This window comes from Thamnophis elegans, chromosome 1 (assembly GCF_009769535.1).
Source record: "Thamnophis elegans isolate rThaEle1 chromosome 1, rThaEle1.pri, whole genome shotgun sequence".
Taxonomy (NCBI): Eukaryota; Metazoa; Chordata; class Lepidosauria; order Squamata; family Colubridae; genus Thamnophis; species Thamnophis elegans.
In genome coordinates, this window is record NC_045541.1 from 10,726,072 (window position 1) to 10,739,540 (window position 13,469).

Sequence of the window (13,469 nt, forward strand, 5' to 3'; positions counted from 1 at the left end):
ACCTGCTGGCTTTCAGAAAGCATTAAAACCCGTTTTCATTTGGATTGGAATGTTAGATGTGCCTTTCTTGGGGATGGATGATGATGTAGCTGAGCAGAATGCTTTTTATTTTAGTTTTGTTGATGAATGTTTGTAAGGTTTTTGTTAGTCACTCAGAGTCACTATGACAAGTGGTAAAAATATAAATATTTCCTTCCTCTGTCTAAAAACTAGAGGAATTCTATTATATTTGGTACATTATTCATTTTGAGCTTTGTCAAAGGGAAATCCTTTGTGCAATGATATTTTTAGGGAAAAAAACAATGATTTCATTTGCCCAAAATACTGAGAATGAACAGATTTGCTCTCAGAGGAATGGGATTAATTAAATCTTAGTTGTGATTTTACCTGGTGTGTGTGTGTGTGTGTGTGTGTGATTTTGTGTGTGTGTGTGTGTGTGTGTGAGAGAGAGAGAGAGAGAGAGAGAGAGAAAGAAAGAGAGAGAGAGAGAGAAAGAGAGAGAGAGAGAGAAAGAGAGAGAGAGAGGTAGGTAGGTAGGTAGGTAGAGGTCATCTTTGAAATGCAGACAATTATATTTATTTATTTATTCATTTATCTTGATACTGATTTTACTTTTTTAACTCTTTAGGTAAGTTTCCATGGGATATGTTCAGTCATCCACTGCAATCTGTGGCTGAAATAAACGAAGTTTCAGGCTTTCAGTTGTTGTAACATGGATTAATTTCCAAGCACTAAGATATAGAGGTCATATTTTAATACATTTTCCCCCTTTCAGATGAGAACTCACCAGCAAATTTCTGGGATTCTAAAAACCGTGGTGTGACTGGAACACAGAAAGGACAGATCATATGGCGGATTGAACCTGGTCCCTATTTCATGGAACGTAAGTTCTCTGATAACACAGAATGTATATATGTGAATAACATTTCTAGAGGAATGTTAGCATCTTTGCAATGAGTTTTAGTGTTCCCTAGAATGTATATCTTCTCAAAATCTTATCAGGCATAAGACAATGACAATACAAATCTGTTGATTGAGAAATTTTGGTAGGTAAGCAGTGAATTGCTACATATACATATTACATTATTCAGTTTTGAGGCAAGTAGTGTTATTCAAACTATAGAAAAACAGAAAGAAGTAGTGAGTAAAAGGAAATGAATCAAGCAGATAAGAAAACAGAAAAGGAAATCAAAGTAAGCCTAGTTTATGTTTTGTGCTTCAACTCTGCAAACCTAGATATTCTTGCTAAGTATCCTTCCTTCTGATATGTCTACCTTCCAATTCCAATACGGTAACTTTTGTTCTTTAAATTGCTTCTGTGTCTTGTTTTAGGTTCAGCTGAAAAGTGAAAGTATCAAGAAATCGGTTAACATTTTGTTCATATTTTTATCTTTTTGCTTTACAGTTTTTCTTAACTATCCTAGAGCTTGAACAAGTGTGAACTGTCACTGCAAATTATTATTATTATTATTATTATATAGGGGTAATCTACAATTAGATTCTTTGTAGATTCATCTAGGATGGGTGGAAACTTATTAGCTCAAGTCCTAAATAAGAACATAATAATTATTAAAGTAGCATTAATATATATATAAGGTGTTCTAAGCAGCATGGTTTTGGGTTTTCTCTTTTTACAAAATTAGACTGTTCAAGTCTGAAAAATTCAATACAGGGGTAGCTTGGTACTTAGCTGCTTTGAAACACATCCAACACATACTTAACACATTTTTAAACAATTTTTTTTTAATCCAGGTACTCGTTCATTTGGCACTCAACACACAGATTAGAACTTGCCAGTGTCAGCTGTCTTGAGACTCATTGGAGTGATGGGAAAAAATTGTTTAGTACTCATTATTTCTAGTACTTATTGCGCCTTCCAGAACCATGCACCAATGAGTACCAAAGTACCATTCTATTATTATCTGTTTACAACAATGTGAAATCACAGCTGTCAGTTCTTTAACTGATATTGGCCTTTATGTGCATATTTCTCTAGGATGTCATAATGTATTGGCATAGTATATGTGAGGTCGTTCTGTAATTGATAGATGGAAATTTTTATCAATGTACATATTTTCTAAGTGCTGTCCATAATTTTTTGGGTATGGCACTTTGTGCCAATAACCACCAGGACCACCAAGGCTAGTTTATGCCATAATCTTTCTGTTTCAGTTTTCAGATCTTGATACTTTGTGATCTTCTCCAATTCTTTATCTTTTACCATCCTCTGGTATTGTCACATCAATTATCCACATTCTCTTCTTTTCAACTACAGTGAAATAGTGAAAGAACTTTATTAGTTTGTATTCAGAAATCCCATAATATTTCCACCTGGTCATTTTTTAACTACTTTTTTCGAATCTGTTTCCACCCATTTTTCATTACTGGTACATCATAATTTTTACAGATGTTCCGATGAATCATTTTGGTGACTTTGTTATGTCATTGTTTATAATCAATTTGTGTGATCATCTTGGTGGAGGAGGAAGAATCCAAACACAGGAATGTGGTGCTCAGTTTAAATAACTCAGGAGAGAATAGGAAGGGGAGTTAGAGGAAGAAGGAATGATGCAGCTGTCAAATAGGATCCTTTGATCATCATTGTAATAAGTATTTGCCCTCCAGCTATCATTGGTTTAAAAGACAGGCTGAATTTGTACTACAGCATTAATGCTATTAGAGGAATGGAGAAGTATGGCCATCCCCATACTCTAGAGAAAAGAATAAAACGGGAAATATCCAATTGGAATTCTTGTGGCTTTGGCAGTGAGCAAAGAAGAGCTCTCTTCCCCCATAGAAAAGCTGGAGGAATATTACGTACTTGTTGCATAATGATAATGTGGCAAATTGCTCTTTTGCCTACTACTATTGCTACTATTTATTTATGTACTTATTAAATTTATATGCTATCCCTCTCTATCCAAACAACTCTCATCAGCCTACCGTACAACCCGCCCCAATTATAAAAACAATAAAATTAATGAAGATTGTATAAAAAGATTGCTTTTCCTATTATATTTTAGCAGGCTGAGCCCATCTTTTCTTCCTAGCTTCAATGGAGGATAAGATGGCATTCTAAAGCTCAGTAATATGGCTTGCTTCCCCATGTGAAGCCGAGGTGGCGCAGTGGTTAAATGCAGCACTGCAGGCTACTTCAGCTGACTGCAGTTCTGCAGTTCGGCTGTTCAAATCTCACTGGCTCAGGGTTGACTCAGCCTTCCATCCTTCCGAGGTGGGTAAAATGAGGACCCGGATTGTTGTTGGGGGCAATATGCTGACTCTGTAAACCGCTTAGAGAGGGCTGAAAGCCCTATGAAGCGGTATATAAGTCTAACTGCTATTGCTGTTGCTATGTGATTAAAAGCTTTGTGCTCTGATTTCTAGAGTACCTGAAATAAATAAGTAAAACATTCAATTTTTATTCTAGATGCATTGTCTACAGTGGAATTAGTAGGCTGTATGTATCCTGCTAAATGTATTTTAAAGCCACTGGATTTCCCTGAGATGGTCTCCATGGCATGGAAATAAAAAAGTTGGCATTGTAATTATCCATCCTTTTTAGGATATACCAGTAATTGTTCCTCTGAAATTGGGGAGGAAGGAAGAGAAATTATTGATCCTACCTTTTTGCATTGCTCAGCCTTATCCCTTTTATATCACTTAATCCACTCTAGACTGGTGGACTAGGGAGCAAATTCATTCATCATTTTTGGCAACATCTTCGTAGACATATGGGCACAGCATATACTGCAATTTCAAATGGCTATTGCAACGAATTGTCATAACTCTGACCTATAGTCTTCCTAAGATGTTATTTTTGACAGAACAATACTATTTCAATATTTCCATACTCTTCTAAGAAGTCATCTCTTATTTAGATGATATCTGATCTGAGATAAAGCCCATCAAAACTCCCGAGCAACAATCAAGATGTTTGATGTTGATGTTTATTTTATTTATATGCCGCCCTTTTCCCCCGAAGGGGACTCAAGGCGGCTCACAACTCAACTAAGGGAGGGGGATACAGACAAAAAAATTAAAACAACACGCAACAATACATAATTTAAAACACAACAGTCATACCATTCGAGAAGGGGGTAGAAGCTCTTTAGCCCCAGGCCTGTCGGAACAGCCAGGTTTTAAGGGCTTTGCGGAAGGTCTGGAGGGTGGTGAGGGTTCGAATCTCCACAGGGAGTTTGTTCCAGAGGGTCGGAGCGGCCACAGAGAAGGCTCTCCTCCGAGTAGTCGCCAATTGACACTGGCCGGCGGATGGAATTCGGAGGAGGCCTAATCTGTGGGATCTTATCGGTCTAGAGGAGGTAATTGGCAGAGAAGAACAGCAAAGGAATAATTCCCTCTGACCTTACATTAATAAAGTTTATTATTTAAAGGGGGATAATATAAGGACCCCAACAAATAAGTTAGTTTTCAGACATGGGACCTATTAATCGGCTTTCTCCTGTGTTTTTGGTGTAACGGAAAAAACGTCTAATATGAGAAAGTGGGCTAGTCACAATATCTTCTCTCCTGTGAGGAGAATCCTTTTCTGCAGAGCCCAGTGAAGAAATGCATACTACCAATCGTTGTCAGAATATCCACACAATACATTCTTCCTTCTCCATGTTTGTGCCATATAAAATAGGATTTGGTTTAATGCTTCTATGCTGGTCATCAAGAAGGGACATAGCAGGAATTATGCAATTATGGAGTGTGTATTACTGATGGAGCAGGGATTCTAGATGGCAAGCCTGTTCTGACCCCCCTTCTCCGCTCGTTCAAAGACGACAGGCAGGCAGACTTAAAAGGAAAGAACTTTATCAGCCTCGACTCACGCTGGCTGCGAGCCCAAAAATAAACATAAATAAAGTCTCTGGCAAGAAGATAACAGAATGCAAAAACAAAGATGTCTTACAAAGCAAATCACTTTTTTTTTTTTAAGCAATAGCAGTAGACTTATATACCGCTTCATAGGCCTTTCAGGCCTCTCTAAGCGGTTTACAGAGAGTCAGCATATTGCCCCCAACAATCTGGGTCCTCATTTTACCCACCTCGGAAGGATGGAAGGCTGAGTCAACCCTGAGCCGGTGAGATTTGAACCGCTGACCTGCTGATCTAGCAGTAGCCTGCAGTGCTGCATTTAACCACTGCGCCACCTTGGCTCTTACAAGTGTCTCTTCTAAGTGTCTCTTTGAATCAGGGTTACAGAAAGCAAATCACTTATCCAAGTGTCTCTCACAAACAAACCACGACCAATGAACGATGAACGTTGACTTCTGCAACCAGGGCGTGGCACCATCCGTCGTTTTATCTCCAGAAGACGACACTAACGAGCCCCAGCTGCATTGTTACTCCTGCATCCCGACTCAACTCACAGCAAACTTCTGCTGAGTCACAACACAATCCTATGGCACACATGCCAGAGGCGGCACGCAGAGCCCTCTCTGTGGGCAAACGCACCATCAGCAGCTGCTCTTCTGGTTTCTGGAGCACATGGTTTTCAGTTGGTCTTCACAGGTGCCGGAGCCCTGGAAAACTGCCGAAAAACTGCCGGAAAATGGCCCCAAAACAGCCTGAAAATAAGCCCCCAAATGCCCCAAAAACAGGCATGTGTGTGCTAGCCAGCTGGTTTTTAGGTATCCAGTTCTCCTGCATGCTCACATGGACAAATGCACATGCATTTCGGTTTGGATATTCAGTGCCGAAAAGGTTCGCCATCACTCTTCTAGGTGATTATTGAAGAACCTTACTTATAAATGACAGCACATAATTATTTAGTTAGCAGCAATAGCAATAGCAGTTAGACTTATATACCGCTTCATAGGGCTTTTAGCCCTCTCTAAGTGGTTTACAAAGTCAGCATATCGCCCCCACAGTCTGGGTCCTCATTTCACCCACCTCGGAAGGATGGAAGGCTGAGTCAACCTTGAGCCGGTGAGATTAGAACCGCTGAACTGCAGATAACATTCAGCTGAAGTGGCCTGCAGTACTGCACCCTAACCACTGCGCCACCTCGGCTCCCTAAGTTCTCCTTTTACATTTTCTCTTATTCTGATAACGGTTGGGATGACCAAAATGACCTTATATTTTTACATTGAGGCTGATGTAGTAAACACTTTTTTGTTTAAGAGTTTACAAAGCACCTATTGGTTATAACTAAGGAAGTATATACAGTACAACGTTGACTGTAAAACTAGGCTTTTCAATTTTGTATTCTTCTGATTATATGACCTTATGTAAAAGTTGAGGTAGAATAACATCTCATGCCTTAAAAAGGAAAACAACTTTATTTTATCTTGTGCTGCGACTGTGAATTAATATCTTGGCTAGATGCTTAAGTACAGTTTTCTCTTTCTCCATATCCTTTGTGGTGATTCATTAAAATTGAGTTAATAAAAATGGCAAGATTTTGTCTTCCCCCTGAGGAAAATCAGTTGACAGAATTAATTCTTGCAGGGAAAAAAATAATAGTAAAGCTTGTGGGAACTGGCCATAAAGTTGAATGCCTGTATCTCTGGTACTAAGTCATAGATATGTATTTACAGCAGCTCATCATTTATGTTACTGTTTCCTCAGGGAGAATTCATATGAGTTGAGAGAACATTTTGATGCTTGTGTAATGTTAATAAAATTCTTCCTGCCTGCTTGATGTTCTGCCCTGTTCCCTTTCTCTGCCTTGTGTTCTCTTTGTACCATCCAAGTGTAGTTTGGAACCGTAATTGTCTTATCCATTATAGCAGTTGGGGTGAAATTAGTAATTCATGTAGGAAGTGGGGAAGAAAAAGTGAAGTGCTAAAAATATATTCTGCACAGATTCTTGATTCTCAAGTTATAATTTTGGGTACTAAAATGTATATCTTAAGTAACAAGCATAACAACAATCATAATACTAATTATATATTCAAACAAGAGCCGAGGTAGCACAGTGGTTAGAGCGCAGTACTGCAGGCTACTTCAACTGACTGCAGTTCGGCAGTTCAAATCACACTGGCTCAAGGTTGACTCAGCCTTCCATCCTTCCACGGTGCGTAAAACGACGACCCAAATTGTTGGGGGCAATAGGCTGACTTTGTAAATTTCTTGGAGAGGGTTGTAAAAGCACTGTGAAGCGGTATATAAGTCTGAGTGCTATTGCTAACTCTGAGCACATATTGCAGATAATAATTACTTAGTCTAGAATTTAGTCTTGGATTAGTGAGCACATCTGGATTTTTGAAAGTGTATTATGGTTCCTGTTGTGGCCCAGCAGGAGCCGTCGGAGCTGCAAACAGACTCCGACAGCGAGGGGCCTTATGAGTCGGCTCTGGAAGATGTGGAGGACCCTGGACAGGGTTCCGACTCCGAGCAGGGATCAGAGAGGCTGGTTGGCCACCAGGAGACGCCTGAGGCAAGGAGCAGCGGTGAAAGCCAAAGGGAGTGTGCTCCTGATGTCAGGCCTTGGAGCAGTGGGGAGGAGACAAGGGAGTTGGTTCTGGACGCCCGGCAACGGCGGGCAGATTGACATAGAGAACACCTACGCAGGTACAGAAGATAATTGGACCCAGGTGATTGTAATTAGACTCCTCTCAAGATAGTATTTAAGGAGAGACTCTGGGAGGAGTCTGGTTGCAGGATTCAACTTAATTATCAACGCTGGAGAAGCTGTTATCTGTATCTGTCAGACTCTGGGTTGCTGCCAAGGTTCTTTATCTGTTGTCGTGCTTGGGCTTTCAGCCACCAAGATTTATGTTTCCTGCTAATAAAGTATTGTGGCATTCCAGCAAAGCTTGTCTCGGCATTCGTTACTGGACGGAAGAGGGGGTCAGAACAGGTTCCTCACATAAAAGATGTCTATTACAATCTTCCAATTCAGCAGGAAGTATTTTAATACTGTAATCCCTTGCATCAGAGTGGAGTTGGGGCAACCGAATGGACCTGAGTGTATACTGGCCGGATGCCCTTCCTGTCACCAATGCAGAGGTCGCAGTAGATATTTACACATTGTGCCCAGAGAGAGAAATATCTGCCACTACCTAGGATCGAACCAAGGGTGAAATCCAGCAGGTTCTGATAGGTTCTGGAGAACTGGTAGTGGAAATTTTGAATAGTTCAGAGAACTGGTAAACGCCACCTCTGGCTGGCCCCAGAGTGCGGTGGGAATGGAGATTTTGCAGTATCCTTCTCCTGCCACACCCACCAAGCCACACCTTGCCACGCCATGCCCATCAAGACATGCCCACAGAACTGGTAAAACAATTTGAATTTCACCACTGGATCGAACCCACAGCCTTCTGAACGCCACCTCTAGGCCACTGCATCACTCCCTCTGATTCAGCAAGAAGTGAATGAGTGGAAATATTCCTGTAGCCCCTCAGGATTCTTATTATCAATCTACCAACTTTCCTTTGTCATTCTGAGTGGCAAGTATCACATTTAAAAATGGCTGGGCTGTCATTTTTATTTGTTAAGTATGGCCTTCCAACTTGTGACTGATCGACTTCTGACTTAACTGGCTCAAAAAGAGATAATGTATTACAGTGAAACAGATGCTGTTATGGATTGTGGGGTCCAGGAAAAATGACAGGTTATTGCAGTTGCTTAAAAAAAACAAAAACTTGGGGGGAAAATAGATGTGGAAAGCAAAGGAGGAAAAAGCTGAAATCCTTTCCTTAATTGGGCTGCTTAATTTTAATTTTGGCATCTGTAGAGTTTCAACAGCTTAATAATACGTATGTTGCTGCCAAAGGTTTTAAGGGCATCTCTTTTGCAGAAACAATTATTAGATTAATGATATCATTATTTAATCAAATTGCTACAATTTAAGTAATATGGTCTCAATGAATTGTGGCTTCTGTTGTATCAAGGCAGCTGTTCCATTGACTCTCTTCACTCATTATGAATTGTGCATGAATTCTTATACTACTTTCCCTTCGTTTTTCCCCCCCTTTTAGCTGAAATAAAAATCTGCTTTAAATACTACCATGGTATAAGCGGAGCCCAGCGTGCAACAACTCCATGTATCACTGTGAAAAACCCTGCTGTGATGGTAAGTATATACATTGCTTACAGTGGATGAATTTATTTAACACTAACATTAAATCTGTTCATTTAGTTTGACAAATAGTATTTTCCAATGAATTATCCGATTTAATGAGAATATCAACACAAGGAGGTGATGAATTATATTTTGCCCCTAAAGGTTACATTTCATTTATTCTTAAACTGTTTGATTTTAAGGTATCTTGAATTTTATCCTTTTGTTGTGTCAGAAAAGATTGTTTGGGTTTACTTAACGGTTTCCCAAAATCTGGACATGGTTTATCATCTCTGTTGCCCTATAGCAAGTGATGGCTAACATTTTTGTTGTTGGGTGCCAAAAATGCAAACATGTATGTGTGATAGCACGCGTGCATGCCAGAACCCACAATGCAAAGTCCGCCCCCACATGTGCACCCCCTCATGGTCCTCCCCACGTGCGCCACACTGCTTGCCTCACCTCCTACCAGAGGTTTGGAAATGATCTCTGTTTCCGTCTTCTGGAGGGCCTCCGGGGACCTGGGGGATGCCATTTTCACCCTCTCCAGGCTCCAGAAAAGCCTCCAGAGCCTGGGGAGGCTGAAAAATGGGCCCAATGGGCCTAACAAAAGTTCAGAAATGAACTTCCAGTAGGCCCATTGGGCCTGTTTTTGCCATCCCCAGGCTCCAGAGGCTTTCCTGAAACCTGGGAGGATGAAAATGGTCTCCCCCAGCCCTGTGGAAGGCCGAAAACCAGCTGGCTGGCACACACATGTGGAGCTGACGGCCTAAGTGCCAGCATTTATGGCTCTGCGTGCCACCTGTGGCATGTGCGCCATAGATTCACCATCACAGTCCTATAGAGACTATTGAATGTCATAATTATAAGAGCCGAGGTGGCGCAGTGGTTAGAATACAGCACTGCAGGCTACTTCAGCTGACTGTTAGCTGCAGTTCGGCGGTTCAAATCTCACCAGCTCAGGGTTGACTCAGCCTTCCATCCTTCCGAGGTGGGTAAAATGAGGACACAGATTGTTGGGGGCGATATGCTGACTCTGTAAACCGCTTAGAGAGGGCTGAAAGCCCTAGGAAGCGGTATATAAGTCTAACTGCTATTGCTATTGCTAATTGTGCATCCTTAATCTTCACTTGCCTGCTTTTTGGGGGGGGGGGGGCGGGGGCTGAGTAAAAGTATAAATGTGGCTTGGAATAGAATTTGATTCCAGCTGAGGATCTGGAATGATCCCCGAATACCCTTGTAGGCTGCCCATCTAAGTGCTAACCAGAACTAAATCCCCTTAACTTTGGAGCCAAAACAAAGTTGGTCATCTTAGGCTCAGCAAATCACAATAAAACATGTCTCCTTCTCCTTATTTCCCCTTCCTTGCCCGATTCATTTTTATTTATGAAATAATATTGTGATGGCTGAACAACTTTGTGGAACCAATTGCACTGCTATGGCAGCAAGTGAGGAATTGCAAGACCCTGCTTTGGGCACAGTGCCAACTTGGTGACCTTGTGCCAGTCAATCTCTCTCAACCCTCAGAAACAGGAAATGTTAAGCCACTAAAAAAAAAAAAAACCATACCTTGGTGTGGGAATAGCCTTTCCCAACTTGCTGTCACCTCGAGATATTTGCTGTATCTGTTGTACACCTTGAACATTAGTGATGCTGAACAGGGCTGTAGATTTTCCAGTGCAGCAAATCTGATCAGCTTGAAGAAGGCTGTGTTAGCAAAGCTATCTTTAGTATTTTAGGCATGCACCTGGCCTGAATTTTTTTAAAAAATGGCTTAATGTATATTCATTAGAAAGGTATATGTTTGATTCCTAGGTGAGAGCGGGCTAGCAACTTCATCTCAGATTCTGCCTAGCAGAATCTGGCATATCTAAGAGATATTAGTATTACATCAAGTGTTGTTGACCCAATTCCTTTTTTTTTTTTAAAGGGCTTCTAAATGAGTAGGTAAGAGTCAGTTCAACACTGGGTTCACCGACTGACAAATGCGTGCCGACAAAACATTATAACCCTAACCCTAACCCTAATCGCGCTTTTGTGGGCGCGGTTTTGTCGGCACGCATTTGTCGGGCGCCAGTGGTGGGTTTCAAAAATTGTTCGAACCTACTCTGTGGGTGTGGCCTCCTTTGTGGAAGTGGCTTGCCGCCCATGTGACCGGATGGGAGTGGCTTGCCGTCCATGTGACCGGATATGAAGATGCCGACGACACTTGTCAGAACCACCTTAAATTATCTCACACACAGCACTGGCATGCATAAGAATATGATGTAAAACTTGTTTTTTAAAAGGCATCTTTGGTTTGCGTTAAAACAACTTCAACACACGCAATGTTCTGATTGCACCACAAACGCAGTAGTCATCCTTACCTTTCACAGAGGCACTGAGTTTTATAAATAGGAGCATGATAGTGTAGAATAATCATATCCAAGGACCAGTGGTGGGTTTCAAAAATTTTTGGAGCCTCTTCCGTAGGTGTGGCCTGCTTTCCGGATCCACTGGTGGAACCTCTTCTAACCGGTTCGGTAGATTTGACGAAACGGTTCTACTGAATAGGTGCGAACTAGTAGGAACCCACCTCTGTCGGGCGCGCATTTGTCGGGTCACGTAAGACTGTGGTTAAAAGAACTGAGCTAAGCAGCTGTGAAATCTAGTCCTGCTTTAGGCACAAAGCCAGCTGGGTGACCTGGGGCCGGTCATTCTACCTCTTAGTCCTGGGAAGCAGGAAATGCTTCTGAAAAACCTTGCAAAGAAAACTGCATGGTCTAATCCAGGCAGTAGCCAACCTTAGTAATGTAGAACTAAAAATTTCCTCAAAGTACCTGCCTAAATAAGCAAGATACTTTAATGATTGCACGTGTTGCTTATTCTGTACAATTCATTGAAACAAACATGCTATGCATATTTAATTAGCTTGTTGTAGAAGACAAAATGAAGATGAAGCCCAATTGCAATTATGTTCAATTTTGGATAATTAAACCATGAGTTTTAGAAGTGTAACTGGCTTCTCTACACCTTGCAGTAGGCTACTTATACTCTTCGGAGGCATCAGGAAACTATTTTCTACATTTGGACAAAGTTTAGACCAGTGGTAGTCAACCTGGTCCCTACCGCCCACTAGTGGGCGTTCCAGCTTTCATGGTGGGCAGTAGGGGTTTGCTGTAACTCTGCTTTATAAATTTTATAAAGTAAAGTGACTTCCCTACTTTATAAATCACCATTACTGTGGAACTGGTGGGCGTTTAGAAATGTTTACTACTAACAGAGATACAAAAGTGGGCGGTAGGTACAAAAAGGTTGACTACCCCTGGTTTAGACAAAGAAAATATTAAAGTAGACCTTTTTCTCTTTGAAAAGATTGATAAGGAAAAAAAAAATCTATTGGAAGCCGTTTAGGCAATATTTGGTGGCAGACACAAATAAGAGAAGTGCAATTTGCTATTCTCGACAAAATGCCGTATTTTTCGCTCCATAAGAGGCTCATGACCATAAGCCGCATCTAGGTTTAGAGGAGAAAACCAAGAAAAAAAAAAATCTGCCTCTGCCTCCCAGTGTCCATGCAGTATTCATCTGCCTAGCATCCTTGCAGCAAACAGCAAACAGCAAAGAACCTGCCTCCTCTATATATGCTGCCTGCGCTGGGGAATGCTGGCGCCTTCACCTCCGAGCAACTGATTGGTTGGATCTTGAAATATTGCTGACCAGCTGTTCCAGGTGGTGGGGATCGCTGCTGCCATTGACCGCTGCTGCCTGTCGCCCATATTTGCTCCATAAGATGCACAGATATTTCCACCAACTTTTGGGAGGAAAAAAAGTGTGTCTTATGGAGCGAAAAATATGACAAGTAAAATGAATGAATCATGCCTCTGCTAAACCTGAAACTCAAGATTCCAGTCCTCTTTATTTTGGTGATGTCACTGCTGTCCCTGACAACCCCTGATCATTGAAGAAGTTGATTTAAAAAGTGCTGCTATTGGCCAGAGAATAATTGTGCACCCTTGAAATAAACAATAGCACAATAGCATGTGGTGTAATAATTACGATGGGCTAGTCATTATTATGCAGATTAACTTCATAGGGTTGTTATAAAATAAGAACTATCCTTGCCTAAATCATATTCAGCTCCTTGAGCAAGCTGAGTTAGACATCTGATAAGTAAAGCAAATGATATATCAATTTCTGATATAATATAAACATGACTCTTAAAATTGATGGCAATATTAAGATAACCTACATATGAGTATACATAATTCAGTAGATAGAAAGATTCACCATCTTCTCTGTAAATTTATCAGTAACCAGGAAGAACAACAATATGTATACAACAGCTATTTGGAGAAAACAAAACCTACCAGAATAAAGCATATTATGTCTCTTCTATTCTTATTAGACATTCAGATCCCTATAATTGTCTTTTCAGCTGTCACTTCCTCAATTATCTGCTCTTTCAAACCTGGATCTT

General features: G+C 40.9%; 1 protein-coding gene across 1 annotated transcript in view; it reads left to right on the top strand.

Annotated features, from left to right (window-relative positions):
- The window catches only part of HECW2 (HECT, C2 and WW domain containing E3 ubiquitin protein ligase 2), a 185,286-nt gene that overhangs the window by 82,606 nt on the left and 89,211 nt on the right, over window positions 1–13,469 (top strand). The window contains exons 3-4 of the mRNA XM_032236640.1: window positions 776–883; window positions 8,928–9,022. Of these exons, the coding sequence (XP_032092531.1) occupies window positions 776–883; window positions 8,928–9,022 (203 nt within the window). The remainder of the gene's footprint in view (window positions 1–775; window positions 884–8,927; window positions 9,023–13,469) is intronic.